This window comes from Cottoperca gobio, chromosome 15, assembly GCF_900634415.1.
Source record: "Cottoperca gobio chromosome 15, fCotGob3.1, whole genome shotgun sequence".
NCBI lineage: Eukaryota > Metazoa > Chordata > Actinopteri > Perciformes > Bovichtidae > Cottoperca > Cottoperca gobio.
In genome coordinates, this window is record NC_041369.1 from 14,601,675 (window position 1) to 14,629,326 (window position 27,652).

Consider the following 27,652-nt stretch of genomic DNA (forward strand, 5'->3'; position numbering starts at 1 on the left):
TCAGCCCCGGTGCACGGCGTGATAAATGATGGGCACAGCCAAGTTACAGTGGCCTCCGAGTGAGGAGAGGGGGGGGGGGGTGGTGCCAGGGAGAGATGGGGGGCATGAAGGGTGAAGGAGGGAGGTTTATTTAATGTTCAGCCCATGAGCAAGTGGGACACTATTTCTTAAAAAGGGGAGAGGAGGGGGGGGGGGGTGTGTTCTGGGGGTTTTGGAGGGTGAAGGGTGGAAGTGCAGGTGAGAACTTTAGCTGTCCTTGGAGGGGAGACAGGAAGAGAGGGTTTGAAGATACTTCAACGTTAACCTGACCCTCCAGCCCACCCACCCACCCCCGCTCCCCACCGCACACACACTCCCTCCCTTTCAGCCCCTGGCAATATTGGACAGAGTAGATACCATTGACCAGTCTAATGGACTATGCCATAAGATCTCTCTCCCCCCACAACGCCGTCCAACCAAAATCACTCCTCTCCCTCAATTTTCAATCTGCCTCTCCTGCAGACTCAGTCATAACCTATAAATGTGCTGTGTGGCTCTGAGAAGAGCTTAGGTTCCATTACTGACAGCCCACACAGCTTTATGGCCATTTAAGCTGCTCGATTTGGGTTCCTCCCATTCGGATGTTCCTGCAGACCCCCAGTGTGTCGCCTGAACAGATAGGGGGGAAAAAACACTTATTAACATCATTAATGTAGAGATTACCAAGGCAGACTCAGCTCTTACTGCTGGAAATGTATTTTTAATACTCACAGCAATAAACAGTAAAAGTGTAAAAACAACACAATAGCGTGTCATTTTATGTGTGTGTGTGTGTGTGTGTGTGTGCGTGTGCGTGTGAATGTGTGTGTGCGTGTGTGTGACTGCCACACTGTAAATCCAAGTTTGTGAATTAGCATAAATTAAACATGTTGGCTATTTCTTGTGGGCTGTGGATTATTATGTAGAATTTGGATAACTCTAATTCTATAAACTGTCAAGTCACATATGTCAAGCTCACTGTTTAAGTCCATGTTTATGCACTTCCATTCATTTAAATAGGACCTACTTTAATATATTTTAGTTAGTTTAGTTGAAATTATATATTTTCTATATAAGTTCATGCAATTTAAATTACTAAAATGGATAATTGTGTGTGCCTGTCATGCAGATCTGGTGCTTTAAAAAGCAGACAGACCTGAGAGTTGCAAAGTAAGCTACTGTTTAAATGACATTTTTAAGGAGTAAGTAAAGAACAGGTCTTTTTAAGCTGAGTATCTTAGATATAAAGTGTTCCATAATATCCATTACTGGTCCTTGGTCCAGTGGCAGCCTTATTACCATTTCTGAACTCAAGCACTGTAAAGAGTCTTATAATACAAAATGTTTGTTAAATAGCCGATAGAGAAGCTATAATCTTTTAATGTTGAATTTTATAGCTTTACCACGCTCTGTCGTTCTTGTGGATATTGTAATATTGCATTTTTACTGGTTATTCATCTGTTAATGTTCCAGTTACTAAGTTTTATACTCTCCCTTATACTTTTTTTTTGTATTCCCTCACACTGTTAAACACACAGAGAAAGTTTCCTCTGTGAAGTTTATGTATCCGAGGCATATCTGACTGGACTAAATATCTTCAGAGCAGCACTTTAAGAAAATGCTTTTCGAGCCAACGGTCAAAGTGTTTGATAAGAAGAAATGTGTAGAACCTCAAAATAACAGATGTGATTGACAAAATACACTTGAATGAACTGAACATACATTAAGAAGGATTCATTTAAATCTGAATTGTTCACTATTCTATTGTGTTCTTTTTTCTGTTTCCTTCCTGACCACCACCACCTTGTGTGTGTGCGTGTGTGTGAAAGAGAGAGAGACAGAGAGAGAGAGAGAGAGAGAGAGAGAGAGAGAGAGAGAGAGAGAGAGAGAGAGAGAGAGAGAGACAGAGAGAGACAGAGAGAGAGAGAGAGAGAGAGAGAGAGAGAGAGAGATTCATTGTAATTGTGTAAATGTTTACCAGTATTCAGAGCCTGTACATGAACGTTTCATACCTTAATTTCCAATGCAAGTAAATTAATCTCGTTTTAATAAAACATTAGTATTTAAAGTCGGTGTCGCTAAAGGCAGTGTTTATGAGGATGGGACAGTTTGGGGTATCTAAACTTCACGACGTCTATCCGCTGATAATTCCCATGCATGTATTATTGCATGTATTATTATAAAATTGTTATAAATATTTTCACAACATTTTGATAATTTCAGATTGAGTTTAAGCGTTTGATAAACTGCCAAAGCTACTCAACCACAAACCAACTAAATACATTTCCTGTAAATTAACAAGAGTTTTCAAATAAAATAGTAAGTACTTAAAACGAAATTAAATCCATACTAGTGAGTGCGGAGCATATACATGTTTTATGTATATCCATCGTGCTGACACTGCTGAAGCCGTTTGAATACTAAAATCCAGTTTTTAGACACAATTCAAGCAAGTTTTACATTTCCTTTTAATTCAGCACCTGCAAAGCTGTTTTTTTATTTCTATTTTTTCTTCTACCTTTATCAATTCCTAGTTCATTGGAGCAGGGTTGCTTCCGCTTTTTGTTGTCGCCTAAACCGTTTAGTTTTGGATGATCGGTCAAAGATTCTGACAACCAGCGGGGAGAAGCACGACGCCCAGCCGGGGAGGGAGCGCAGGAGGCCGGACAGATCTACTGGGCTGCATCGGGGAGACGCACCATTAGACAAGGCGAGAGCCATGGCTCACAGCGCTGGTCGACCAGGTAAGGCTTTCTCCCTCTGCCTCATACTAATGTCAGTGTTTGTTTGCAGGTATGTTGGTTGCACTGTATGGGACAAAACTGCGAGGAGGCTCCCTCTTCATATATCTGGATTTTTTTTGTTATCTATATTTTTTTCTTTTTGAAATTCAAACAAAGCATATTGTGCTTTTTATTCGTATTGTGCAATCATTGCATGTATTTACACTTCGTGTTTGTTGTTGTGCAATTAAGGACAATAATGTATATTTTAATATTAATATTAATAATGTTATTATTGTCATAATTATAAGTATTATTATTGTCGTTGTTGTTGTTGTTGTTGTTGTCGTTGCAAATAATTGCTAGTCTATTAACATCACCTAAGCTTGGGGCTGTAATTGAAAAACATAGATCACAATCTAATTCACCTCTCAATTTTGGGTTTAGATGGGAAGATCAATGGAAAACAGTTGTAATGATCTAATTAATTATGGCAAAATTAAAAGCAAGTACAAAATCAATCTGTGATGGTGTTGAGAATAGAGTCAAATTGATATCCATCTGCTCCCGTTATAAAGCACATGAATAAGCAATCTAAGGACGCAGCTGATATCCTGCAGTTTGGCATAGCCTACCCATATGGCTTTGGGTGTCAGGAGACACCAAATCATTGTGGGGTAAAGACACTCCCGATATGATGCGGATGTTTTGACTAATAGAGAAAAAATAGATCCAAGGGAAATGTATAAATGTAAAATGAGCTCTTAAATACAGGAGTTGCGATGCATCACACCTATAGCAGGTGAGTTAACTCAGTGTTTACTTCACTGACACCTGGGTTTCCTCAATGAGATAATTGCGTTTTTTAATGGCGTAATACATCTAAGTAGTACAAATTAAAATTGCTTATATTTTTTTAAATGCTCATACTGGTTAAACTTACTCAATATATACTCAATACTTTTACTCAATAAACCAACGTTTTTAAAGAAAAGCTTGCACAGGACGAAAGTTAAGTTAACAAGCCTTAAACAGTCAAAGTCAAACTTTGAACTTGCAGTGGGTTACAGTGTTGCAGTGGCTCCCAAAGTGGGGTGAGGTCAGGGGACCTAAATGATTTCAAATCAAGTCAAAATAGTTCAATTCTATTATTCTCTTATATTTCACTCTCTAACTGCAACTTCCACGTTTACAAACAGACATTTGCACTCAGATCCAATACATATCTAATTATTTTTTAATCATTGTGTGGGAGGGCGATCAAGAGACGCTGGAATTGAAAAATGTGTGAGAACCCCTGCATCTTCTCAAACACGCAGCTAAAGACACAACAGGAAGATAAAAACAGCAATATCGATTGTTGACGTGGACGTGCGTTACAGGCCATATGTCCCAAAAAACGGAAGAGAAGGATTTGTTTTGTCCTCCGAGGAAATTCATCATCCTCCCATCCCGCCCTGTCTGCTCTGTCTTTCTACCTCAATATTGTTAAAATAAATAAATAAAATACCAAAACCAATTATGTATTATTATTATTGTTATTATTATTATTATTATTTGTCACTTTTTATTACCATATTTATATTTACAATGGGGATAGTGTAATTTTGTAAAGGAAACATGAATCAGAACACAGGCCTAAAATGTGACCTCTGCTGATATCAATTAAAAACAACACTATGTTTAGGAAGCTGGAACGTTTTTGTAATTATTTCAAGTGTCTGAAATATATTAGAATCAACTGTTTTTATAGTGTGTGACAACTGTGCCGAGGCTCTTTATTGTATAATGCAGGCAAAAGAAAAAAATCGAAAACAATAATCGCATAAGGTCCTTGGTGGCTGGGGTTTTTAAAGGGGGTGAAGTCAGGACTAACAGTTTCTTAATTATCACGCCGTTTGTTGTGCTGTAGTACTGTGACATGGGGACGTCATCGTAGCAGTGCAGAGAGGTACGGGGGGCAAAACGGGGTGTTGTGGGGGAAATAGCAGCAGCTTTAGGGCAAAAGTGCACTGACGTGTGAAATTACAGCCCATGGTGCTACATATTGTACCAGAAGCTCCCTCCCCAAAAAAAAGAAGCAGAAACAAAAAGAGGAATCGTCCTCAAACTTGTCCAGAGGGCAGCTCTGGACGCAACACGGAGTCCTGTGCCATGAAGTCCACAACTCTTTAAATAACATATTTTAAAATTATTATTATAATTTTTTTATTATTATTATTATTAGTAGTAGTATTGTGGTAGGGATGCCTCTTTCAATAAATACATAATTTCTAGTGAATGAAAGGAGATTGCAGTGTTATACATGACGTTGGATAACTTAACCACAGTGAAACACTACAAGCTGTATACAGAAATGATGCTTATATCATCAGTGCATAGAAATATTTTTTTGGGCTATTTATGCTGGAAAAACTGCAGCTACTTTAACTAAACAGCAGTTAGTTATAGATATGAAGAAGTTAATGTTAACCTCGTGCAACATACTACTAAAAAAGTGAACACTTTTAAGATATATGACTCTCCCTTGTATTGAGTGTTTTTTTCTCTTTGTTTCCTTTCGGATTGAGTTCTACCGGAAGAGATTAAGAGCACATAATACAGCTACAGTAGGTTTACCCCCCAACCTTTGACCCGACCAGCCCCGGCTGCATCAACCTACCTGCCTTTCTGTCTGCCTGCATGAGCACAGCGGGCTGTGTAAGCTACTGTATGAGCGCCATCTACAGAGCGATGCTGCACAGACGGTGAGTGGATGATGATGGTGATGATGATGATGATGATGATGATGGCCTACTGACTGACTCTCCCTCTGCAGGCTGCGAGCTCACCTTGCACACATCCTGTCTGACCATACACGGATAAATACCGTCAGGATAGGAAGCACAGCAGCTTTTTTAGTAGCTGAAAATTGTTTATGCATCATTATGCTGAACTCACAACATGCAAAGACTTGTTTGTTAAAGAGTGTTTCTCTGATTGATTTAAGAACAGAATCCTAGAACAATAATGCGATGAGAAGATGCTGTAAAAACACAAAACATTTTCCGAAATTAAACAGATTTTATTGCAAAAAAACTCTATGTCGTATTTGCAAAGAATAACTGCGATATTTGAGAGTTTACACTTTGAACCAGAGGCTCACACAGTGGGTCACTGGGCCGCCATGGGTCTTTGCAAAATGAGAAATAGTTCAATTTAATATTATTTAAATTATAAGAAAATTTAGAAAATGTATAAGTATAATTGTTTCAAATATCATGTTTTAGGCTCCTCAATATCATTTAAAAAAAGTGTGCAAACAAGAAAGATCTTCCCATGTGGCCCCAGTCTCATCAAGTGTTTCTATTGGGAGTCCTTCAATATGAAAACATTTTAGAAGCGTCGCTTTAAACAACACACAACAGCCTGACAGTGCTTTACCTCTCTTCTACCCCCTGCCTTTAATTTCCTTGATTCTTCACCCCAAAGTCTCATCATTTCCCATTTCGTCTCCCTCCCCTTCCTGGCTGTCGGATGCAGGGACCTCCTCATTTGAGCTGCAGGTTTTTACGTGGGCGAATCACAAAGTGTTGGAATCTATTGCCTTTGTCTGACAAGTCATCCATCTCTATGCGAGGGGATCTGTGGGATGGAGGTAGGAGGAGGAGGGGGGGGGGGGGGGGGTGATCTGTGGGACTGCAGCTTTTAGAAACAGACACACAAGGAGAGGGGTTTCATTCTCAGCCCAAAGCTTCGCTCAGGCACAGCCCATTCTGGAGGAGAGGGGGACGCACTGCTCTGTACTTCGCCGTGTCCATGTTGTTGTCATCTCCGCCCCTATCTGATTAAACCACACAGCCCGCCTGTGCTCCACGCCGTCAGAGGAGAGGGATTTTTCGGCCGCAGATTCGCGAGCGGACCCGTGGAGACTCAGCTACTCTTTTTGTTTTTCCTCATGATGTCATTTATACACAAACAGTGACCCGGTTTGAGTCAATGTTGCTGCGACTGGTGCGCTCTGCACACGCGTGGGTCATGCTCTGCACCTGACAGCCCGACTGCAAGACTTTTGAGTTTAGACTTGAACAGGAGGAAAACTTAGCATCGCCCCCAAGAAGTTGTCCACTGCTGCGGACTCTTCACCAACGGACTGTTGTAAACCAAATTTATAAATATTTGTTTTTTACTGCTTTAAGCTGCATCACCGAGGCGAAACGGCGACTTCAGTCGATTACCTTTCTTTCCTTTGCTATCCAATGGATATTCACTGCAAAGCAGACCCCTTCTCGGCGATGCACCGTGAGTATACTGAACTAGTTTACATGACATTTCTGTGTTGAGGTTGTTTGTTCGCAATGAATGACTGCAGTCTAAATTAGAAAACATATATTTAAAAATGTTTAAAAGTACTTTATTATATATATATATATATATATATATATATATATATATATATATATATATATATATATATAGTTTTCTTACTGTACTCAAGATCAACACAGCACTCAAATTTTAAACATGTTAGTTTCTTTAGTCATTTTTTCTAAAACCTTTAAAACATTTGCAAAGTTTTTCCAGCAGTCCATTCAAAAATGATTTTGTTACGTTAATTTTTGTAGTAATAAAACATTTAAATAATACGCCGAGAACACCATGATAGATGGCTGCTAAAATTGTTTTTTTTAAAGTAACATATTTTGATTATTTTGTAAGAGCACATGGGTCACAGTTTTGTTAACATTTTTGTGTAAAGCTTTATTGAGTCAGATATTTAATCAAAATGATAAAATGTGAGCTGGTTTGAGCTACATTTACTTTTAAGTGGCATAATAGAAACTCCCCAATTTAAATACAAAGCTTTTATTGCCTGTGAAATGACAGTTACTTTAGAGAGAAATGGGCACGTTGTGTGTAAATGGATGTAACGTGTCACTCTATTTATCTCTTCCTTTAGAGTAAAGTGTTTAAGAATAAAACGGACGCAGTTGCTCTAACATTTTCTTCATGTTTTCTTCTCCATACGATATGGGTAAAGAAGACCCGGGCTGCGTGTAAATTATTTATTCCTTCTCATTCGCACCATCCGCGTTTGTAATATGAGTTATCAAAGCTCATTTTAATTATTTACAATAATTGTGCTAGGAAAATTAAATAGGTTGAAACATAATATCTACGACATGTGTTAGGCTGCAGTGGAGGAGGTGCTCTTGAAAATATTGCCTATTGCCAATGCATAGTAGGAGAGTTTTATTTTTTATTGTTGTGGTATCAACAGAGCCAGTGAGGTGGTATATTTATTATTTATTTATATTGTGATGTTTTTTGCTTAATTTAGTTTTTAGATTTTCTATATTTGAAAGCAACACTATTCTACTTGAATTTTACTCTCAGGCTGCTTCAATGTCTACTATTATTATATACTATATATTTCTATAATTATCCTAATATTATTACGGTTAATATTATGATTGTTCTTATTAGTTTAAAATCCCACTACTATTTAAAGATACTTCAAAATTCATGCAGCAACAAAGACTGAAATTGTGCATGTGTGTGTGAGTGTTTCTATGCGTGTGCGTGGGTGTGTGCGTGTGTGTGTGTGTGTGTGTGTGTGTGTGTGTGTGTGTGTGTGTGTGTGTGTGTGTGTGTGTGTGTGTGTGTATACATGTACATTATTCTGTAGCCTAAGTGTGTATGTTAAAGTGATTTAACATTTTAGACTAAAAAATAAAAGATGCCAGAAAATAAAAAAGAAACCAAAAATGAATGCACATGAAGAGAAAGCGTTTCTTCTGCAGGTATGTAATGTTATGCTCCCCTGTGCTGCTGTTGTGTCCCACGCAGGGCACGGCGGTGTGAACCAGCTCGGCGGGGTGTTTGTGAACGGCAGACCCCTCCCGGACGTGGTGAGGCAGCGGATCGTGGAGCTGGCTCACCAGGGTGTCCGGCCCTGCGACATCTCCAGACAGCTACGGGTCAGTCACGGCTGTGTCAGCAAAATCCTCGGCAGGTAAAAGGGGGGATCCACTACCAACAGTGCCCTATGTGTGTCAAACATCAATCTTCTATAGCTCGTATATGCGCACCCAGCTCTATTTCAGCCTCAGCCATCGGTTATATAGGCAGGTCATTTTTTTTCTTTCTCTTTTTTTTTTTTGCTTGAACACAGCAGTTCTGCGTCCGAGATTTTCTATCCATCACCTGCAGCCTTGCAAGAGAAAAGCATCATAATCATGAAATACATTTTAAGAGGAGAGTTTACAGCTAAGCATTAAGGATAAAAACTATCTCAGAGGAATATGAGGCTGCATTAATATTATAGGAGACTATAGGTGATAAAGAAAGTTTATATAGTAGCATGAGGTCACTTGAAAACTGACTTGTATTATTACTAGCAGATTAAGAAAAAAACCACAGTCTAACACGCCTTGGAGTATCATAATATTTTAGAAAAATACCACAGATACACACTTTACGTTCCTGTATTTTCCATCAGTGTAAAAGCTACTTTAAACCTGATAAATTAGTACTACATCAATTTTACTTCAGAGCACAAATGCTGTGAGATAATATTTTGAAATATATTTTTTTCAGCTATCAGAAGGCATTTCAGAGGTATTTCATTTCACACACACTGAATGTTTGTCACCAACATTTACCAATAGGTCATGGTGGCATGTCGTGCATGCTACTGTAAGCTCATGGAGACTGAAAATGAGGTCTAAACTGTGCTTTTACAGCTAAACTGTCCTTTGTTCTGTCCGTCTCACTGCTTATATTGTGTGATTTTGATTACACTGCTTTTCGTTGAAAATCCGCTCTGTTCACCTTCCAGCTGACACTCAATTAGGCCCATATAACAGCACACATCCACAATAATTAATAGATTTAAGCCGCCATCATATTTGTAGGTATTTTTCTTCCGCACTATGTAACTGCAGAAGGTCGGCGGAGATTTGTTTCCACACAAACGATATTTTAGCCACCTTTCCCATCAATCAGACTGGACTGTTGAATTAAGGAGGGATCCATTGAGGAACACTCACTCTGTCCCCATGCAGGTACTATGAAACCGGCAGTATTAAACCCGGAGTCATTGGTGGCTCCAAACCAAAGGTTGCAACTCCGAAAGTGGTGGATAAAATTGCTGACTATAAGCGCCAAAATCCAACCATGTTCGCTTGGGAGATAAGGGACCGACTACTGGCTGAGGGCGTCTGCGACAACGACACTGTCCCCAGTGTTTCATCCATCAACAGGTAGGTGGAAATAACCGTTTTTAATTTTATCGTATCATAAATAACATGCCGAATTTTTCCAAATGCTTAAATTTTCTCTGAAACACAGCGTTAATATATATATATATATATATATATATATATATATATATATATATATATATATATATATATGTGTGTGTGTGTGTGTGCATGTAAGAGGAAATGTTAGAATGAGAAAAATACTAAAGGAAAATCAGATGAGAAACAAGAGTAAAAAGCCATGCGTACATTGGATGAATCCGTTCTTAAATAAGGAGATAGCTATTTAATCTTCACATCCAACTCTAGTCAGTCCCAGCCGAGCCCATCCGGGGTGGTCTCACAAGTGCAATTCAATCTCCTGTGCGGCCCTCCACAACACAGCCAGCACGGGAGCTGAGGCTGGGGCCACGAAGAATCACATCTGTCTCGATAAAAACCGATCAATACCACGTAACCAGATCCAAAGGCGGAGGGAAATACCCAACAAAGTCGTTCAATACGCGGACCACACTGCGACAGAGGCGGCAGCAGCCTCTTTATTGCCAACCAATTGCTCTGTTTTCTAACACCGAGGTGAATGTGGAGCGACAACAGATCACACATTTAGGCTTTTATAGTGTGGTTGGACAATTCTAAATCATTCCGGTTTTAATCTCACATTATTATTATTATTATTATTATTATTATTATTATTATTATTATTATTATTATTATTATTATTATTATAAAGGATTTATTATTAATACCTATTATTAATTATAATGAAAATGTTATTATTAATAATAATAATTTCTTCTTTATTTGCATTTAACCTTTATTATATTATAAAATATATTTACTATATATGCAGTCTATAATAATGTAGTTTTAATTACAGTACAAGTCTAGAGATTATAGACCATATATAAATCCCCCCTAAAACAGTGTTGATCTCTTGGGTAAATGGACTATAAAAGAGTTTCTGTTCCACTGAAGCAGCTAAAGCAGCAGACACCCTACACCTTCACCTTTCCACATGAAGCGGGACAGCAGTGGACAAAGTATCTTTAGACAGAGGACGTCGGTGAAAAGCCTCAGTGCATGTGTGCAAAGTGAAAAAAGCCCCATAGTGCCTGCGAGTGATGAACTTTGGTTAGGAGGCACTGTTCCAGAGAGCTGGTCATCGGCATTACATTTTAATGAGCTGAAGAGAGTCTCATAACACATCCAACTACATGCAGGAGATGGATGAATCTTTACAAAAAAAGAGAAAGAAATATTATAAAATTAGGCTGTCATGGAAATTATGGCTTCAACAGGTCTTTTGGCGCCGTTCACCTGTTGTTCCTAAAACCAGAGGAAAATGCATTTAACGGTGTGTGGAGGCAATGTTTTATGTGTTACTATTAAAAAACCTTTCTGACCATCTGTTTGGTTTGAGCTGTGTGGAACAGCACTATTAGTTGAAATGTTGTGCTTTGAAACTAAGTTGGCCTGCACATTAATCATTAACATCAGAGCTTGTGGCAATGCACGAAACTGCATTTTTTTTTTATTCTTAAAGCATGTCCTCACAAATCACAACATAACAATCCGTAACTTTCACTCTTGAATTTCCCCAAAATGTATATTAGCATTGAAGAAAGGTTTGTTCACATTTATTTTACAGCATATAAAAAAAATAAATAAAAAAAATGCACAGAAGTGTTTTGAAATGTTTATAAAACAAATCTAACCTTAAATCAAGTAGTAGTTAACTGTAATTTGCAGGCTATTTTGAATGTCTACGGTTGTTGTTTTTCTCACTGTTAGTCTTAAAGGGAGGATTGGGAAAGATGTGGAGGAGGAAGAGAGTGAGACAGAGAAGTACAAGAGGCAGGCAGTGGGAGAGAAAGACACAGTGGACCCCTGGTGGTCTCTGTGGTTAAGAAACTGACCTCTGCTCTGTTGACTAAAGAGGATGTCCTGGCTTTAAACACATTTTTCCTGCATGAATTATTAAACATTACACAGAGACTGGGTTGCACTTGGTTTTGTCACTGCAGAGAGGAGTTTCCACCCACTGCAACATGCCCAGTGGACAGAGGCATACCCATAAGGACCTAAGCGGCTTTCAATCATATTGATCTACATTTTAATCTTTCTTTGGGGATTTTTTTTTATTTTATTTTTTTTACAACATCCAAACACCAAAGTCGTTAATTCCCCCCCCCCCCCCCATTCAAATTGCTTATTCAATATCAACAACATACACTTGAAACAAAGTCCTTGAATTTATGAGGCTCCCTCGAGTCATGAGGTCAGATAACTGTTGTGGTGAGATGTTAGAAATTCAAATAAAATATTGATGTGTGTTTTCTGGAGGAGGCTGCTAGCCTTTGTTGCCCTGCCTGAAGGAGAGAGTATGGAGGACACATGAGATAGTGAGGGGAATGAAAAGAGTCTGATGTACATTTTTTTTTTGCCCCCTGAGGAAGTTAACCCCGTTGCTGCCTGATTCAGAATTGATAGCTCATTACTGGATGCTGCATGCACATGTGAACGTCGTTCGCCTCATCTGCAGTCTGTAAAAGTCTGTTTTTGTCACACCTCTCGAGTGAGAGGGCTTCCATGTGGGATTTCTGTCTGTACACAGCGCTGCATGTTATTCAATGATCTCACGTATGTCTGTCAATCAAAAGATTACCATAGTCATGGTTTAATGTAATGCGATCATGTCCCATGAGAGCTAACACTGAGCTTGTATAAATCCCACTGTGCCTTTACGACAATCATCAATTTTAGAAATGTAACATTATTTCTAAGGCCTCATATTTTTATAAGTTTTCAGATTATTGTGACGCTTTCTTAAAATTTTTACTTCTTTATTTCAAAGAGCACCACAGATTAAAATACATCGGATGTGACAGTGGTCTCAGGTTGGGCCAATAAGACACTATTGCTTTCCTGTCACATATAATTTATAGATCACCATTTGCATTTGCTGTTCCTCAGCACCATTTGTCGTCAACTTTTCTATCCGGGAGTCCCAATCAATACGCTCTGATCCTCAGTGAGCCTGGAGAATTCCTGTGTGCTACACTGAGCAACAAAAATACCAAAAAATTACAACAGACACCCGAGAGGTGACAGAAAAATATAAGGAGAAATAAAGAGATGAATTGGAGAAGAGTAAAGACAGAACGAAGGAAAGAAAGAGATGAGGCGCTTTGAAAGACAGGCATTGTGAAGTACAGTAAAACGGAGAGCACATTGGACAGTGGAGTAGAAATGAGAAAAGGGGATGAGGTGGGGGAGAGAGAGGAGTGAAAGATCAGGTTTGAGAGATGGAGAGAGTGCAGAGAGAGCGAGGAGAAAAGAGGGAGTGGGGAGCAGGAGAGATTATTAGAGTTGGCCAGGTAGAGCCAGTGAAGCTGATCATTGAGGTGAATTGATGTGATTTCATGCTTTGTTTGCAAGATCATTCAGACCAAAGTGCAATGAAGACTTTCCCGCCACATCACATCTTACTGGTATGGGGACTTTATCATATTTCTAACCTCAGAATCCAGCAAGATTGAATCCACAATCTCAGGGGGCAGCCCTTATTCAGCCTCACACAGGAGCAGAGAGATTGCCCCTAAAGCCCTGAGATTGGCTATTTGTGACAGGGGCCTGAATATGAGGATACAAGCGACCCAAACTATGGAGCACTTGTACATGCACGGGTGTAAGTGGACATGATGTGCCGTGTTTAAGTGTCCCGGGGCGGCCGGGCTGGTGTGAAATCTCCTAGCTCTGGAAGCAGTATTGATTGATTCGTGTCTGTTGTTCACTTTACCAGGATTATCCGCACCAAAGTCCAGCAGCAATTCCACCCGTCCCCTGACGGATCTGTTACGCCGCTCTCCACGCCCGGCCACACCATAGGTAAGCGTGAATGAGGCTTCACACAGGTCACAGCACAGTCAAAAAAGAGCTGCTGAAACAGGAGGAAAACACCTAAATATGAACACATGCATGCATTTTCACGCACACATGCACAAGAACAAACACACACTTGAGACAGACACACACATACTGTACAGTACACACACACACACACACACACTAACTCAACTTTCTCCATCAGTGCCCAGCACAGCCTCGCCCCCTGTGAGCAGCGCCTCCAACGATCCCGTAGGATCCTACTCCATCAACGGCATTCTGGGTATCCCCCGCTCCAACAGCGAGAAGAGGAAGCGAGACGAGGGTAAGGGAGACACAAGATCCCTTTGTTTTCCATCCTTTTAATTCTTCTCCATCACTCCTCTCCTACTGTTTTTTCCCTGTGTGTGAAGAAGATGGCATTTATGACAGCGCTGCAGCCAAGTGTGTTTCTGTGTGCTGTCTCCAGTGACTTGTTATGTTGTATATCAGGCAGGGCGAGTGTTGAGAGTGTTGCGATTCAATCAGCTTTTTGTTGCCCGGCGTTTTACCATACGCCTACAGAGCTGCATCTCAATTTTATACCATGCTCAGACGTACTGTAGATATCCCATATAGCTGTCATACAACTCTAATCCCCTTTGGCAAGGCATCAGGGCTGCTGCTCCTCTATAACGTAACAAAAGGCAGAAAGACGAGCTCTGTAGTGAATCCTGGCCTTGATACCATCAGTCAAATACTAGACACATATATATGTTTGACTAAATTATATTTTATTCTAAAGAGCATTAAACATTCAATCATAAAGTATTTTTGTAAGACTACCAGGGCAAGAAAATAGACCTAGATATGCTCAAAGATTACGTAAGTGGAAGCCTATCCGGTCCAAGCCAGAATGTCTCATTCCTAGGCAAGGCAAGGCAAGAGAGTGGACACACACTGCCTGAGGGCTAATAGATTATCGGTTTTACAAACAATTGGCTTTTTTAATGCCTTTGAATTAACATGTCCCCGGTGGAGGCCTGAACAGGTGTAGGAACAGACCGGTGGAGGCAGGGAGGGGGCTACGTGTGTGCCTGTGTGTGCCTGTGTGTGTGTGTAATTCCGTGGTACTGTTTTCAGGTGGCTGATGGGATGAAATGGTTGAAAATGATTTCAAAGAGCACTCATCATAACAGGCCACTTCCTTCTTTTATGTTTCTGTCTCTTTAGTTCTCTGGAGTGGCAACCACATGGATGGAAGGAAAATAGGACATTGTAAGTTGAAGTTAGATTACTTTCTTTTTTGCTTTGGTCAATCAGATCACAATACTTTCCTCTCAATTATTGTTTTTGCTCTTCCAGGGTTATGAGTTTATGGCGACGAGGAGGGGAAGGTTTTACAAATAAATAATCTCCAGAGGAAAATTAAAATGAATTAAGCTGAAGTGATTGTGGAAAATCATGTTTTCCATGTAAAGCATGGAGTTCAATATACAGCAATGCACAGTGTAGCGTATTTAGAATTGTTATCAAGCAAAGATAGCTGTTGATTTTTTAACAATAAGATGCAGTCTATTTTAAAAAAAATAATTTTTATATTAAAAAATTAGCATTTCGCCTTAATTTAAAAGAATCAGTTTTGTTGTTATTTCTTCAAAACAAAGCTGCAGGCGGACGATCTACCTGAGCTAGCCAAGATTGTTTCACAGCAGAAAGTTACCTCTTAATATTGTACCATGTTACCGAATCAGACAACTTAGTTAATAGATAAATGTGTAAATAGATAAGTAAATAAATACATTAAAAAAGGGGAGATCTTGTGCAGCAAAGACTTTTTCATGTTGTTTAGAATGTTCTACAAATGACTCTGTTGCATGTCTATAAACCAATCAAAGATTTCAAGCTTGAAAGTGTAAAATGTTTGTGCCTACGATGTGATAGTTTGACCATGATCAACATGAAACATTAAGCATTTTACAGTCTTTCTACCGCTGGTGTGATGGTGGTGGCGTGTGATCCCGATGTGGCTGAAGTCAGCAGTTGCCCTTTGAGGAAGAAAAAGGTCCCCATTACTAGAGGGCTGTAGAGATAATGTAGTGTGACACGCGTTATGTACACCGGGTCCCCGTAAGACGAGCTCCAGGGACATAGGTGCCATAAGAGCCATTAATCTGTCCTTGTCATGTGTTATTGCAAATTAAAAGTAGCATGTTACACTGGACGGCTTCGAGTGAAGATGGGAGGAGGGAAAAGAGAGATAGTGGAGCAACGGAATGAGTGAAAAAAATGTGGTTTTATGAGGGGAGGAGGGAAGAAGGAGGCCCTGGCAGCCTCAAAGAGAGTTGTGCAAGAATTAGTTTTAGGATTTGTGAATGCATGTATACACACCTATGCATGGAAATGTGTGCTAACTAAGTGTGTCTATTTGTAACTCTCTGGCTTCAGATGCTCTTCACACAGTCAACATAGTGACATTTAAAAGAATTTGCAATTCTGCAGAGAAAAGCTATTAATTCACAAATTAACATCTCCCCCCCCTCCTCCCTCCCTCTATCTTGGATGTGCAAGCTATCGAAAAGACAAAAGAAATAGCCTTAAGGGGGGGAAAGAGAGCGTCTCAGCCCTATCTGTGGAGAGATTGGTTTGCATGTCTGCAAGCAGCGATACCAATTATGCCAGTGCTGGGAGAATGCGTCTCAATGTGCCCCCTCCTTTATCCCTCCGCAACTCCCCCCCCCAATCCTCCTCCCACCACCACCACCACCACCACCCCGAATCTATCCATAGCCAGATTTATTTCTGTATCTCATTACAGGAAATGGAATGTTGTTCCCGCCAAATGCATTAATAGTGAAGTGGGGAAATTAGCCTGTTGTACAGCATGCTCTCACTCAGTCATTTAAACCTATGGTGGAAGTGGAAGCCAAGAAAAGACAGAGAGGATTGGGTGACAACTGCAGTGGGATTGTCAAATGTGTATTACAGAGCTCGAAGTCCATGCACTCATTTAAAAAGTTTGGGCCTTCCAGTCGTTTCTCGAAGATGAGACATACCTTCTCTAATTTGTTCTCTTTTTAAACAAAATGCTGTTTTAATTAGAGGTGCTGCTTTATGTAAATTCACTGTTGTCCTAGTCTTTGCACACAGTGACAGGTTGCTCTTGTTGTATGCAAGCAGGTTGATGTGACCTAGCTGTACGTTTCTTTCATCGCTAGCTTATCACGTCCTGGGTGGAGCCCAGTGGAGCTCTGGGGAGGACAGGCAGTAGGGAGCTACGGTGATAAATTAGAAGGAGAAAGCAAAGGTCATAACTTGTGATTGTAGCGTGGGTGTGGGATGAGTGTAGAAGGAGCTGATGAGTGTGTGAGCGGTGAGAAAAAGCTATGGCCTAGCAGGTTGTTCATTCATGACATAAAAGAACAAGTGTATCCACCTTGTTCAAGCGCTTGAGGAAAAATGAATACAGTCGCTGGTTTGATTTGTTCAAATTTGATATTTGGCCCTTTTGGAGATCGTCCGGTGTGTATCTTTTAACACATATGACCCATTTGTAGAGTTTGAATCAGTTTGTGTATGGATTTGAACCCGGGCCTACACTGGTTGGCTAGTCAAGCCAGTCCATGACAATGAGTCAATAGAGGATCACTTTAGAAAATAAATGCATCCAGAGCGAGACAGAAATAAATGGAATCATGAGCACCATGATGGCCCTGATGGGGTGTGTGAGAGAGAAAAGCCCAGGTTTGAGAGGGGCCACGGAGCGTAACATAGAGACAAGAAGCTGTTAGGGCCTCGACAGTAGAGGATGACACAAAAGGGTCCACATCGCATTTCTACCCCCTCCTCCTTCTCTGCTCTATCTCTGTCGTTCTTTCTCTTAAACATTTCATTTCTCCTCTTATCGACCTCCTCTTCTTCCTGAGTCTTGCGGGTTAACCATTTGCATTCAGAAACATGGCTTCGTGAGACCCCACGTATAGTTGTAAACAATATACAATGAGGTCCGTCACAAAAAATAGAAGGAGAGGGAATTCACTCAATGGAGAGGAATCATGTCAGAGAAAAGTCAATTACGGGCAGCGATGCCGAGAATTAATGGAGCGATGCATTACTCAGCTTGAGGAGGGAGAAAAAGGCAAGAGAAAAGAGGGGATACGTTAATTGCATTTCCACAAATACTCGCCACACAGGGTGGCAACGCTAAGCGACAGACTGGTCCAGAGGAGGGTAGAGATGAAAGCAGAGGAGGACAAAGAAAAACAAGAAATGGGAATGAGTCATGCTAAAGAGGGAGAATGTAAAAACATATTTCTTATTAGATCATTTTTGTCCTGAATTACTTTCTTTTTTTTATGTCAAATGCAAAACAAGTGTTTGAATTTTTCTTTTTTTTTTATAATGTTACATTGTTCTTGTTTGTGGCGCAGTAATCTGCTTTATACTTTAATGTTTAAAGACTTATTTCAAGAATTTATTGCAATAGTCTCACTGCACTGGCTGATTTTAATTTGATAAAATAGAGATTTTTGCAATGAGTTTCACACAGTGAGCAAATATAACTTTACATTCATTCAATTTTGTACATATTGACATTTTTACTCCTCACAAACACACATCAGGATCAGTTCAGGGTGTTGCTCAAATGCCGACAGAAGTAGCCAGGAATCAAATCACCAACATTACAATTAAAGACTAGCTCTCTCTACTGCCACCCTCCTATTAAGGTTGTAAACTCACATACTGTATCCAAATAGTCTTGTTCATTTATTTATCTATTTATTATAAACGTTCTGCTGCGGCCTGGATCTGAGAATTTAAATGAGAGTAAATAAAATAACTAGAGTGCTTCAAAATACTATCAACACAGCCTCAGTGCTGGCAGTGAGTGCAAATATCAAATAAGCATCACTATGCCTGCTGACAGTCAGTACACTGGTTGGTGGTGCTAAATCGAATTAATAAAGCTCTTAAACACGCCACAACATAACAGGATCTTAACAGCCATGGCAGCGTTGCTGCTTCTCTCCCTCTCTCTCCCCCACCCCACCCACCTCTCTCCTTTCCGCTTCAGAGGTTTCATAAATATAGCTAGCTTACAGGGAAGGAGTGTTCACCCTCTGGGTATACCAGTTTGTTTGTGCTCTCTTCTTTTTTTTTTTTCAAGCATAACTGCATTTTTAAAAACATCAACAAATGATCCACAATTTGCAATAGCATCATTTCACCTATCAGAAGAGGACTTGCAGCGTCTGATGTGGGAAACTCAGTGTCATTGATTTACGGAGAGACAGGCGGTGTGTAGGAATTAATTTGCCTTTCAAACAAGCCCCCACCTCTATTCTCTGCTGAGTTATCTTATCAGAGGGACAAGGGAGATGAAAGAAGGACATAAAGTACCACCGTGCCACCACAGGACGTTAACATCCCCCTTAGAGACAAAGCAAAACAGAACAGCTTTTGATACCGTTGTGGTTCGTCTCACAGTAGCATACTGCCATTAGTTAATGCTGTACGTGTGTTTGTAAAAAAAAAAAAAAAGGCTGAATAGTGCATATAGTGAGTGTGAATATTAGCCAGAAAATGATTTTCCTATCACAGTGTTGTGAGAAGTTGCAGTTTCATGTTCATTGGTCGAGTTTGCATTTGGGGCTTTGAGTTGGTACAACTTAAAATGTTTAAATACATTATTATGAAATATGAAACTAAAAACAACAAGATCAAATAGCATCTATCTGTTAAAGCTGATCAAAGCCGATGTCACAGTTTTTATCTTGGTTTGTCTCCTAACACTTTAGTGTGAAAACGTAGAGATGCAGTCAGCTGGTGCTGTGGGAGTGATAAGAGAATACCTGCTGAGACACTCAAAGGGGTTGAAGAAACACTGAGAAAATGAAGCCAGTCAATGAGACAGACAGACACACACACACACACACACACACACACACACACACACACACACACGCACAATCTGACAGTCGGGCTTCACACTCCACTTGACACGCTGACTGTCAAAGGATGAATCTGATTTATTGCTGCTATCTGATGATATATGTCAAACATGAACCTCTAATGGTGATTTCTGAAAATAAATGATTTAGTATTATTTCAATTTAAAGGCCAAATCAGTAATTATTTGACCACATACATTTGAAATATAAACACATACATTACCAAAGAGTTAGAGATGAAAAAATTATGTCTTAACCGAACATGATTAAAGAGAAGGCCTGTTTCACTCCCATTTCTAAACCATCACTCACCATATTAACAACACCCCAAAGTGTTGTTAATATAGATTTAGTTGTTGTTTATTGTTAGTCCTTGTGTTTAAAATGCCTGTCAATCAATAAGCTTGGGTTTTTAATTTTACTAGTCTTTTGTTTTAGATTTAGATCACAGAAAGTGCACAAAAAAGTGTCCTAAAACAGGAATGTATGTCCTTTTGAAACCAGTTCAGAAGGCCTGATTAAGCGTGTGAAGGGGTGCTGAGTATAAGCATGCTCCTCCATAGTGAATGACAAATGCTTGCTATTGATCGAGCTTGCCTCTTTTCTCAAACCAGCTGATACGAGGTAATTAATGACTCCATTTTCTCCTGTACCACAGACAACAATTGAGTTTTATACAGCAACACTAATGATGAAACCCCAACCCTTCACCCAAGGGAATGGTTTGAAAAAAAGAAAGAAATCTGCACTAAAATATTCAGTTCACTGATGGTAAGAAAAACACATTCCTTCATAAATGTTACACAAAGCTAAAGTCAATATATTTTAGCACAGAAACACACATATACACACATCCTCCCAACTAAACGTACACGCACTCATACCCAATTGTAGTCCTCTATTCCATTCTCTCCATGGATCTATTTCTTGGTGCGAGTCGGGTTCATCCTGTGGCCTCAGCCATTGAAAAAAGGTCAAGCAGCCGAGCAGAATGGCAATAACGCCCCTGAAATGGTACCATCAGTGGAACATGATTGATCAATTGAATTCCATAGCACAGAAAAATGTGGGATTAAGTAGAGTATTATACGCACAATGAGTTGAGGCATGATGTTCATTCCAAGTTCATTTCGCCTCCCTCCTCTGCTGGCGGATCAGGCAATCAATAGCGGCCTTGCATATCATATATCACCGCTGGCTCGCCCAGGAGAGAACATAATCTGCTGCAAATTTAGAATGACAGATTTGTATGGGAGCTAAAGCCCTCATCCGCTGTTGGCGGCGGGGTATAGGGAGGAAGGGAGGGTGGCGGGAGGCAGGCAGTGGAGTGGAGGTTCCTGGGATGCTGGCTGGAGGTTTTGGCTGCAGATTTTTTTTTCTTTCAGTCTTCAGGACTTGATGAGTGAGCAGAGGGAGAGCTGCAGAGGGAGAGCAGCAGCGGTAGCTGCGGCGGCGGTCTCCCTAGCCGAGTTGATAGGGTCAGAGATCAGGAGAACGAGGGAAGCATAGGCTCATTTGTTTATATAGAGTGTGACCGAGTGAGGAAATGCATACGCTTGCCCTCGACGCCCCGTCCTCATTCGGCCCTGAGTACCGTCCCCACTCCATTCTGTTTTCCAGAAGACAGGCAATATGTGGGGGATGGAGAGGAGAGAAAGAGAGACGGAGAGAGGGAAGGGTAATATGTTCAGGAGGAAATAGTACAGTTAAATAATGGCCCTCCATTTCCCGCTGGCAAAATGAGAGGCTCTGTATGTAATCGGCAGCCCTACTTTCTCCTCCTGAAATACACGCTCTCCCTTACAAGTATATATTTGCACTAAAGGTAATCCATCAATTACCATAGACCTATCACATGATGACCGTGCTGATGGTGGCCACGAGGAGAAGTGGGGGGAGGCAGAGAGCTGCTTGAGTGAGTGTGTGAGAGGAAGAGAGAGAGAGACAGTGAAAAACATGAGGGAGATAAAAGGCAGACATGTCAGTGGGTCTCACTAAATATACTACTGCTCCTCATGCCATCACTCTCACACCCGTTGAGTAAAAATAAAAAAATACAAATCTCCTTATATTTATCACACATTACTAGCCTGCTACAAAATCAAGTATAAAAAGAGACTGGAGCTTTGCCCTGATGCAGAATGTTGTCGCCCTTCCACCCCCTTCCCTTCTTCCTCTCCCTCCTTCTCTAGATGGCTCTGATGGCTCAGGCCCGGGCAGCGACTCTCAGGGCAGTGTGGAGAGTCTAAGGAAGCACCTGCGAGCGGACGCCTTCACCCAGCAGCAGCTGGAGGCCCTGGACCGTGTGTTTGAACGTCCTTCTTACCCTGATGTCTTCCCCACTTCAGAACACATCAAACCTGAACAGGTTGGCCAAACAGATTTCTTTCTACACATTGAAATTTACATTGAAATTTACAGCCCCTGGCATCATGGTCTCTTTCTTTCTGTCTGTCTTTGAGTTGTAATAAAATCATTTACATTTTTGTAACATTATAAAGAGAATAAACTGGTACACATACTGACAGAGGTCACAAAAAGCTCTGTGCAACTTCTTGCTCAAAGCAACTTACAAGCTACAGCCTCATACAGCGGATAACCTTTATTTACATTCATAAGACTGTTAAACAACAAGAGACTATTAATTTTTCCATTGGAACTCTATGTGGGTGCCCATGCAGCCTTAGCAGTGCCCTAATTGAGTTCATTTTCATCTCTGCGCGATCACGGGGAATTACAGCGGCGATAAATCAGAGGGACAGCCTCTCAGCCTGCTATACAGCACCTAATGCAGCTAATTACCAAAGTGATTTCTACGGCAAGATCAATACCAAAACGAATTGGAAATGACTTGCAATCACAAAGAGTGGAGGAGAAGGTATTAAAAAAGCGAGAGGAAGGTGGAGGAGGGGGGAGAAAAACGGCATAGAATGGTCCAGAAAAATCAGTTTTAATTTAATGTAATATTAATCAGGCCGCTTTCCACTCTTTCTGTGCACCTCCTTTTTTCTCCCTGCTTCCAACACCCCCTCCTTTTCTTAAACTGGTGAAAAGGTGGGATATTAGGCTATTAAGGGCTTGTCTGGTGTCTGCGTCAGGGCATTAAAAAGCCATTTTGAAGAGGCCAGGCTGAATAGGCCTCATCCCTCCCACACTTCTGGCAGCCATGTGGTCAGGTCATTCAGGACCCTCTGTGCTTGCCACTCGCCCTCCGCCCAGCCCTGCCCACAGCCCATCTGCATGACAAAATGGCTCTTGTGCTGCTGAGGCCCAGCGGAATAGAGAGGAACATCCAGCCTAGTGCCAGGGAACAGTTGTAAGCAGACAATTAGAGTTTATCTGCGATAGAGGCAGACAAGACTGGGGTCACCAGCTCGCCCCTGTGGGACCCCGTCCCATTGAGACAAACAGATGCACACACGCACTCTGACACAAACACTCACAGACACAAATGTGTGCACACACACTTATCCTTTCAAAGAAGAAGAGTCCGGTCAGGAAGTGTCATCTCATTAACAAACAGGAATCATCATAGCTGCTCGCAGAGTCTTTACCTCAAATTAAAGTGATAAATACTTAGAGACTAGTTGGAGGTTGATCATTACATTAACTTTTCTATTGCTGTACAGCAGAGTGTTGCATTTTTTTTTTTTATGAATTATTGTGAAATATGAAAGTAGGCTGCAGCTGCACAGTATGTTTTATGACAGTTGAAAAGATATGCAATGAAAACCTCCAATATAAAGTATAAACATATACTAATAAAAGTAGGAAAGGTGTAAAACAATACACACTATTTTATCATTTTATTAACCCAGTTTTATGTGTTCATCCTACAGGCAAAACACAAAGGTTGATTTTGAGGTTGTTCTCCCCTTTAAAAAACCACACCACATGTCTCTCCTGTAACAAAGCCCTGAATGTCTCCTCCCTTGACTGGTCACAGGGATGACTGCAGTGGAGCACAAAGAGCCAGCTGACACCCCGTCCTTTCACTCTTCTCCCAATCCCTCTCTCATCCCTCTCTCCCTTTCTGCCTTCTCCTCAGACAAGCCCTAATGCATGCATACATCATAGGTCTTGGTAAAGCATGGGGAGCAGGGTTGGGACGGGTTGGTGAAGGAGGGTGGGGGTGGGGGGGGGGGGGGTGCTCACAGAATTCACAGGAAATATTCAGAAGGAAACGCAGTGAGAGGATCACAGAAAGCTTCCTCAGATACACTAGGGGTTTCCTTCAGAAATAGTTCATATATACTGTAACTGGGAAAGCTGCTCTAAATCTCGCACACAAAGTGGGTTTGCATGCAGTGCATGAGCGATATTAACCAGATCATGACACAATCTGGTGTAATATAAAATGATTTTATATAAGTGTGAATTTCTGATTGCCACCTATGCTCACATGTGCTTTCATCCACTGACATATTTTTGCATTTGTTGTGTGTTTGTCGTACAGGCGAATGAGTACGCACACCCTTCCCTGAACGCTGGCCTGGATGACGTGAAGCCGAGCCTTTCCTCCAGCGCGAGCTCCGACCTCGCCTCCAGTGTCTCCCAGAGCTACTCTGTTGTGACAGGTACAATCTGACTCACGCTACATTGATCCCTAAAATAATGCACACATCTGCAGCAGGTCGAAAACATCTGCAGCAAGGTGGTCAAACATAGAACCTCGAGCACAAACATAGTGCATTTAGCCTCTGCTGCTACGTCTTTCCATGTTGTTCCATGGCCTCCTCCTGTTACCCAAAAGTTTTGTTAGTTAAAGTAAAGCATGTCATGCTCATGATTATAGTCAATTTTGACATATTCTATACCATTTTTCCAAATTCCTCTCACCAGCCAAGTGAATCTGATTAACTGTTTTCCAAATTTTACTCATTCCTCATCCCCCAAATATAAAACAAATCAATTTAATCCCATAATCACCAGCGGCCACATGTGCACACTATTGCAGCTGTCAATTGACACTATACTGCACCTGAACTTAATGAGAATGCACTGTACTATATACTGCCATTTTACATCCAGTTTACACTTTATGTCACTTAATAATACTAACTGATAATACTGATAATCCGTCAGTTGTGCCTTCACTTCTAAGCCGTTTTCCTCATGGATTAAAGTATTAAAATGTAAAACTCCACTGACTTTTTATAATGTTTTTCTCAAAGTTGGTCAACTTTGACTGAACATTGTAAAAAATCATCTTGATATTGCATCATCATAGAGTAATCAAGAATTTAACAGCCGCTTCCTTATGGCGCGGCACATTTTCCAGCGATATTAAATTCTTATCACCAAATGAAAAAGCTTTTTCGAGCCACTTTTTGAGGCACTCTGTGTATTTATTTCTGAGGGACAGAGCGAGGCGATATATCATCTGAGCCCATTAAATCCTACAGGCCTTTCGCACGCTGCTCCTAACTGGCTATTGTGTTAGCCCGGATTGGCCCGCTAACAGATTGACTGGGAGCACTTCTCATAAGAGACAGCTGCTGTTCTCGCCGCGACACGACGTTGTCATCAAAGGCTATGATAGTCTGTTGATTGACAGGGAGTGGAGTAGCAAAGTGGCTGGCTGGCTGCCTCATGCTTTGGAGAGAGAGAAAGAGAGAGACACATATACAGATAATAGAGTGAAATAAACTCTAAAATTACAGGATTTTTTTTCAATTTATGAACTGCCAGCTGTTTTCAATAGTAACTTCCACTGAGAGCCAACCGGTAATGACAGGTGCAGTGTATTGAATATCTTGTAGTATTAACTATCTGTACCCCACAATGACCCACCCTGTATTGCACTATGGCTCCTTTTGCTCTGCTGTCGAGGTTGATGGCCGACTGGTTAATTGAAATGTTGTTTCAATGTGGCTGCTGAGACTCTTTCCCAGGAGAGGGTTAGGTTTACTGATGGCCACACTGACTGCAAAGCAATATGTCAGTCTGTTATTAAAAAAGCCATAATTATGCAGTGGACATCAGAGTCAATGAGTCCACTGTGTGTGTCTATGTGTGTAAGAAAGAGAGAGTAAGTAAAGAGGAGGACAGCATGATTGAAAACTGCAGTGGCCCTTCTCAAATGATCCCTACAGTCCAGCCCCGGGCCCAGACACAGAGCTGTGGGAAAAGAAAGACCCCTTTTTTATACGTGAATATGTGGGAGGTAGATTTGCCCCAGAAAGTTGGGCCTCAGGAGAAGAAAGGTGTGTTTTTGTCTTTTATGCTGGGCTCCTCCTATGAAAGCGGTCTCGCTCTGGGGAGCACACTCATAGCAGGTGGCCTTCAAGCCACCTGGGGGCCGGGGCCTCCTAAAGTGATACATGTGAGGGCCACAGATTGCATAATGAGGAGGCGAACAAGGAAAACTTTTCTTTGAGTGGAATAAGACAACAAACTTTAACATATTCTTATAGTATTTTGAGCACCAAATTAAAGTCAGAAGTAATATCCAGTAAGCGTTTATTACTAAATTTTAACGACTATGCAAAGTAATGCATGAAGCACTTGATTGGGTGTAGGTTGTTACTGCATAATATTATTTTTTCTAGCCATTAGCAAACCCTGTAAATAGGAATGTATGCCAAGGCTGAAAAATGCTAAATTACCTTCCTCACTTAGGCTGGGATCCAATTATCAATAAATTATGCTCTCATACTGGATGGAGCTATGCGATTATATTCATTCTTTAAATGTTTTCTGCTTCCAATTAAAATTCATACAGTTATTGATCTTGTTGATTTTTATGTCCTGGAATTTGCATAATCTATTAAAGATGAATGATTAATGAAGTGCTCAGTTTTGCGTTCCAAGGGCGCGAGCGAAAGCAATGTCGGCCATCTTTTGTGTCCTCTGTTTACCCTGATGTGTGAAAGAGATGGTTACCTAGGAAGGAGGGCGGCAGCCAAATTAGGGCACTGAAATGCACCACTGGGATTCACTAAGAAACAGCAATCATAAACAAATGATTTCCTCTCCTGCTCAACAACTATCTTTACATGCTCAACATGTAAATTAAAATTATTGTAACGTTAATACAATTCATAAAGTCGTCATTAATTCTTTGAAAGGAAATTATTCTCTTATCCTCTCTTAAGAGAAAGATAACAAATGAAGTATTTTGCACCTTTGGAAAGTATTGTGTATATCCAACATGCTAAAAATAGGGAACTTTGTATCTGGTGTGTACAAGCTGTGAATAAACTTGTACTTGTGTGTGTCCATTGGAAGAACACTGTGAACTGTCCAGTGCGTCCATGGATAGAACATCATGTCATAATTAACCCCTGGCCTCTGACTCTGTTCCAGCATTTATGTGTTTGCAGTTTTCTATTCATCCTGCAGATCCGGTCCATATTGACTTTAGTTATTCTAATCCCGACACAAGCTTTACATGTAAAACGAATGATGGGATAATATTGGTGCTACTTATCATTGGTTTAATAGGGTTACGCCCAATGAGAGTACAGTAGTCTCTGTGAAGGCTGGGCTCCATAATCACTCTCACCAGAGCCTGTGGGGAGGCTCGGTGTAAATGGGCACCCCTCTGACCTACCAACTCTCACAGATGGGAAGATCCAATGCTTTTTCATTTCTCTGTATATCTGCCTTCTTACCTATCCATTTCTCTCGCTCCCTATACAGATGAGATGGGAAAACAACACAATCTATTTCAGATTAATTTCAGCTGAAATGCACACCACACTCTCAGCTCCTTTTTATGACTTGGCAGTACCAGCCATTCTCTGCTGGGTGGCAAACAACAAGCAGCCACCTCACCTGCGTTGCCTGGTGTGTGGCCTGGTGACAAACGGCGTGTCTCGGCTCAGTTAACGCCTGCAGCCCCAAG

The 27,652-nt window shown here is 40.8% G+C and overlaps 1 protein-coding gene across 2 annotated transcripts in view; it reads left to right on the forward strand.

Annotated features, from left to right (window-relative positions):
• The first annotated feature begins 5,404 nt into the window (after window positions 1-5,404).
• The window catches only part of pax2a (paired box 2a), a 30,363-nt gene continuing 8,115 nt past the window's right edge, over window positions 5,405-27,652 (forward strand). Inside the window, exons 1-9 of one of the 2 annotated variants that reach the window (XM_029449537.1) lie at window positions 5,405-5,488; window positions 6,920-7,022; window positions 8,559-8,736; window positions 9,788-9,985; window positions 13,791-13,876; window positions 14,079-14,198; window positions 15,086-15,130; window positions 21,996-22,171; window positions 24,260-24,380. In XM_029449537.1, the coding sequence (XP_029305397.1) occupies window positions 6,980-7,022; window positions 8,559-8,736; window positions 9,788-9,985; window positions 13,791-13,876; window positions 14,079-14,198; window positions 15,086-15,130; window positions 21,996-22,171; window positions 24,260-24,380 (967 nt within the window). In that variant the 5' untranslated portion in view covers window positions 5,405-5,488; window positions 6,920-6,979. Of the gene's footprint in view, window positions 5,489-6,543; window positions 7,023-8,558; window positions 8,737-9,787; window positions 9,986-13,790; window positions 13,877-14,078; window positions 14,199-15,085; window positions 15,131-21,995; window positions 22,172-24,259; window positions 24,381-27,652 lie in introns of those variants that run through there. The other variant, XM_029449538.1, reaches the window with a different exon arrangement.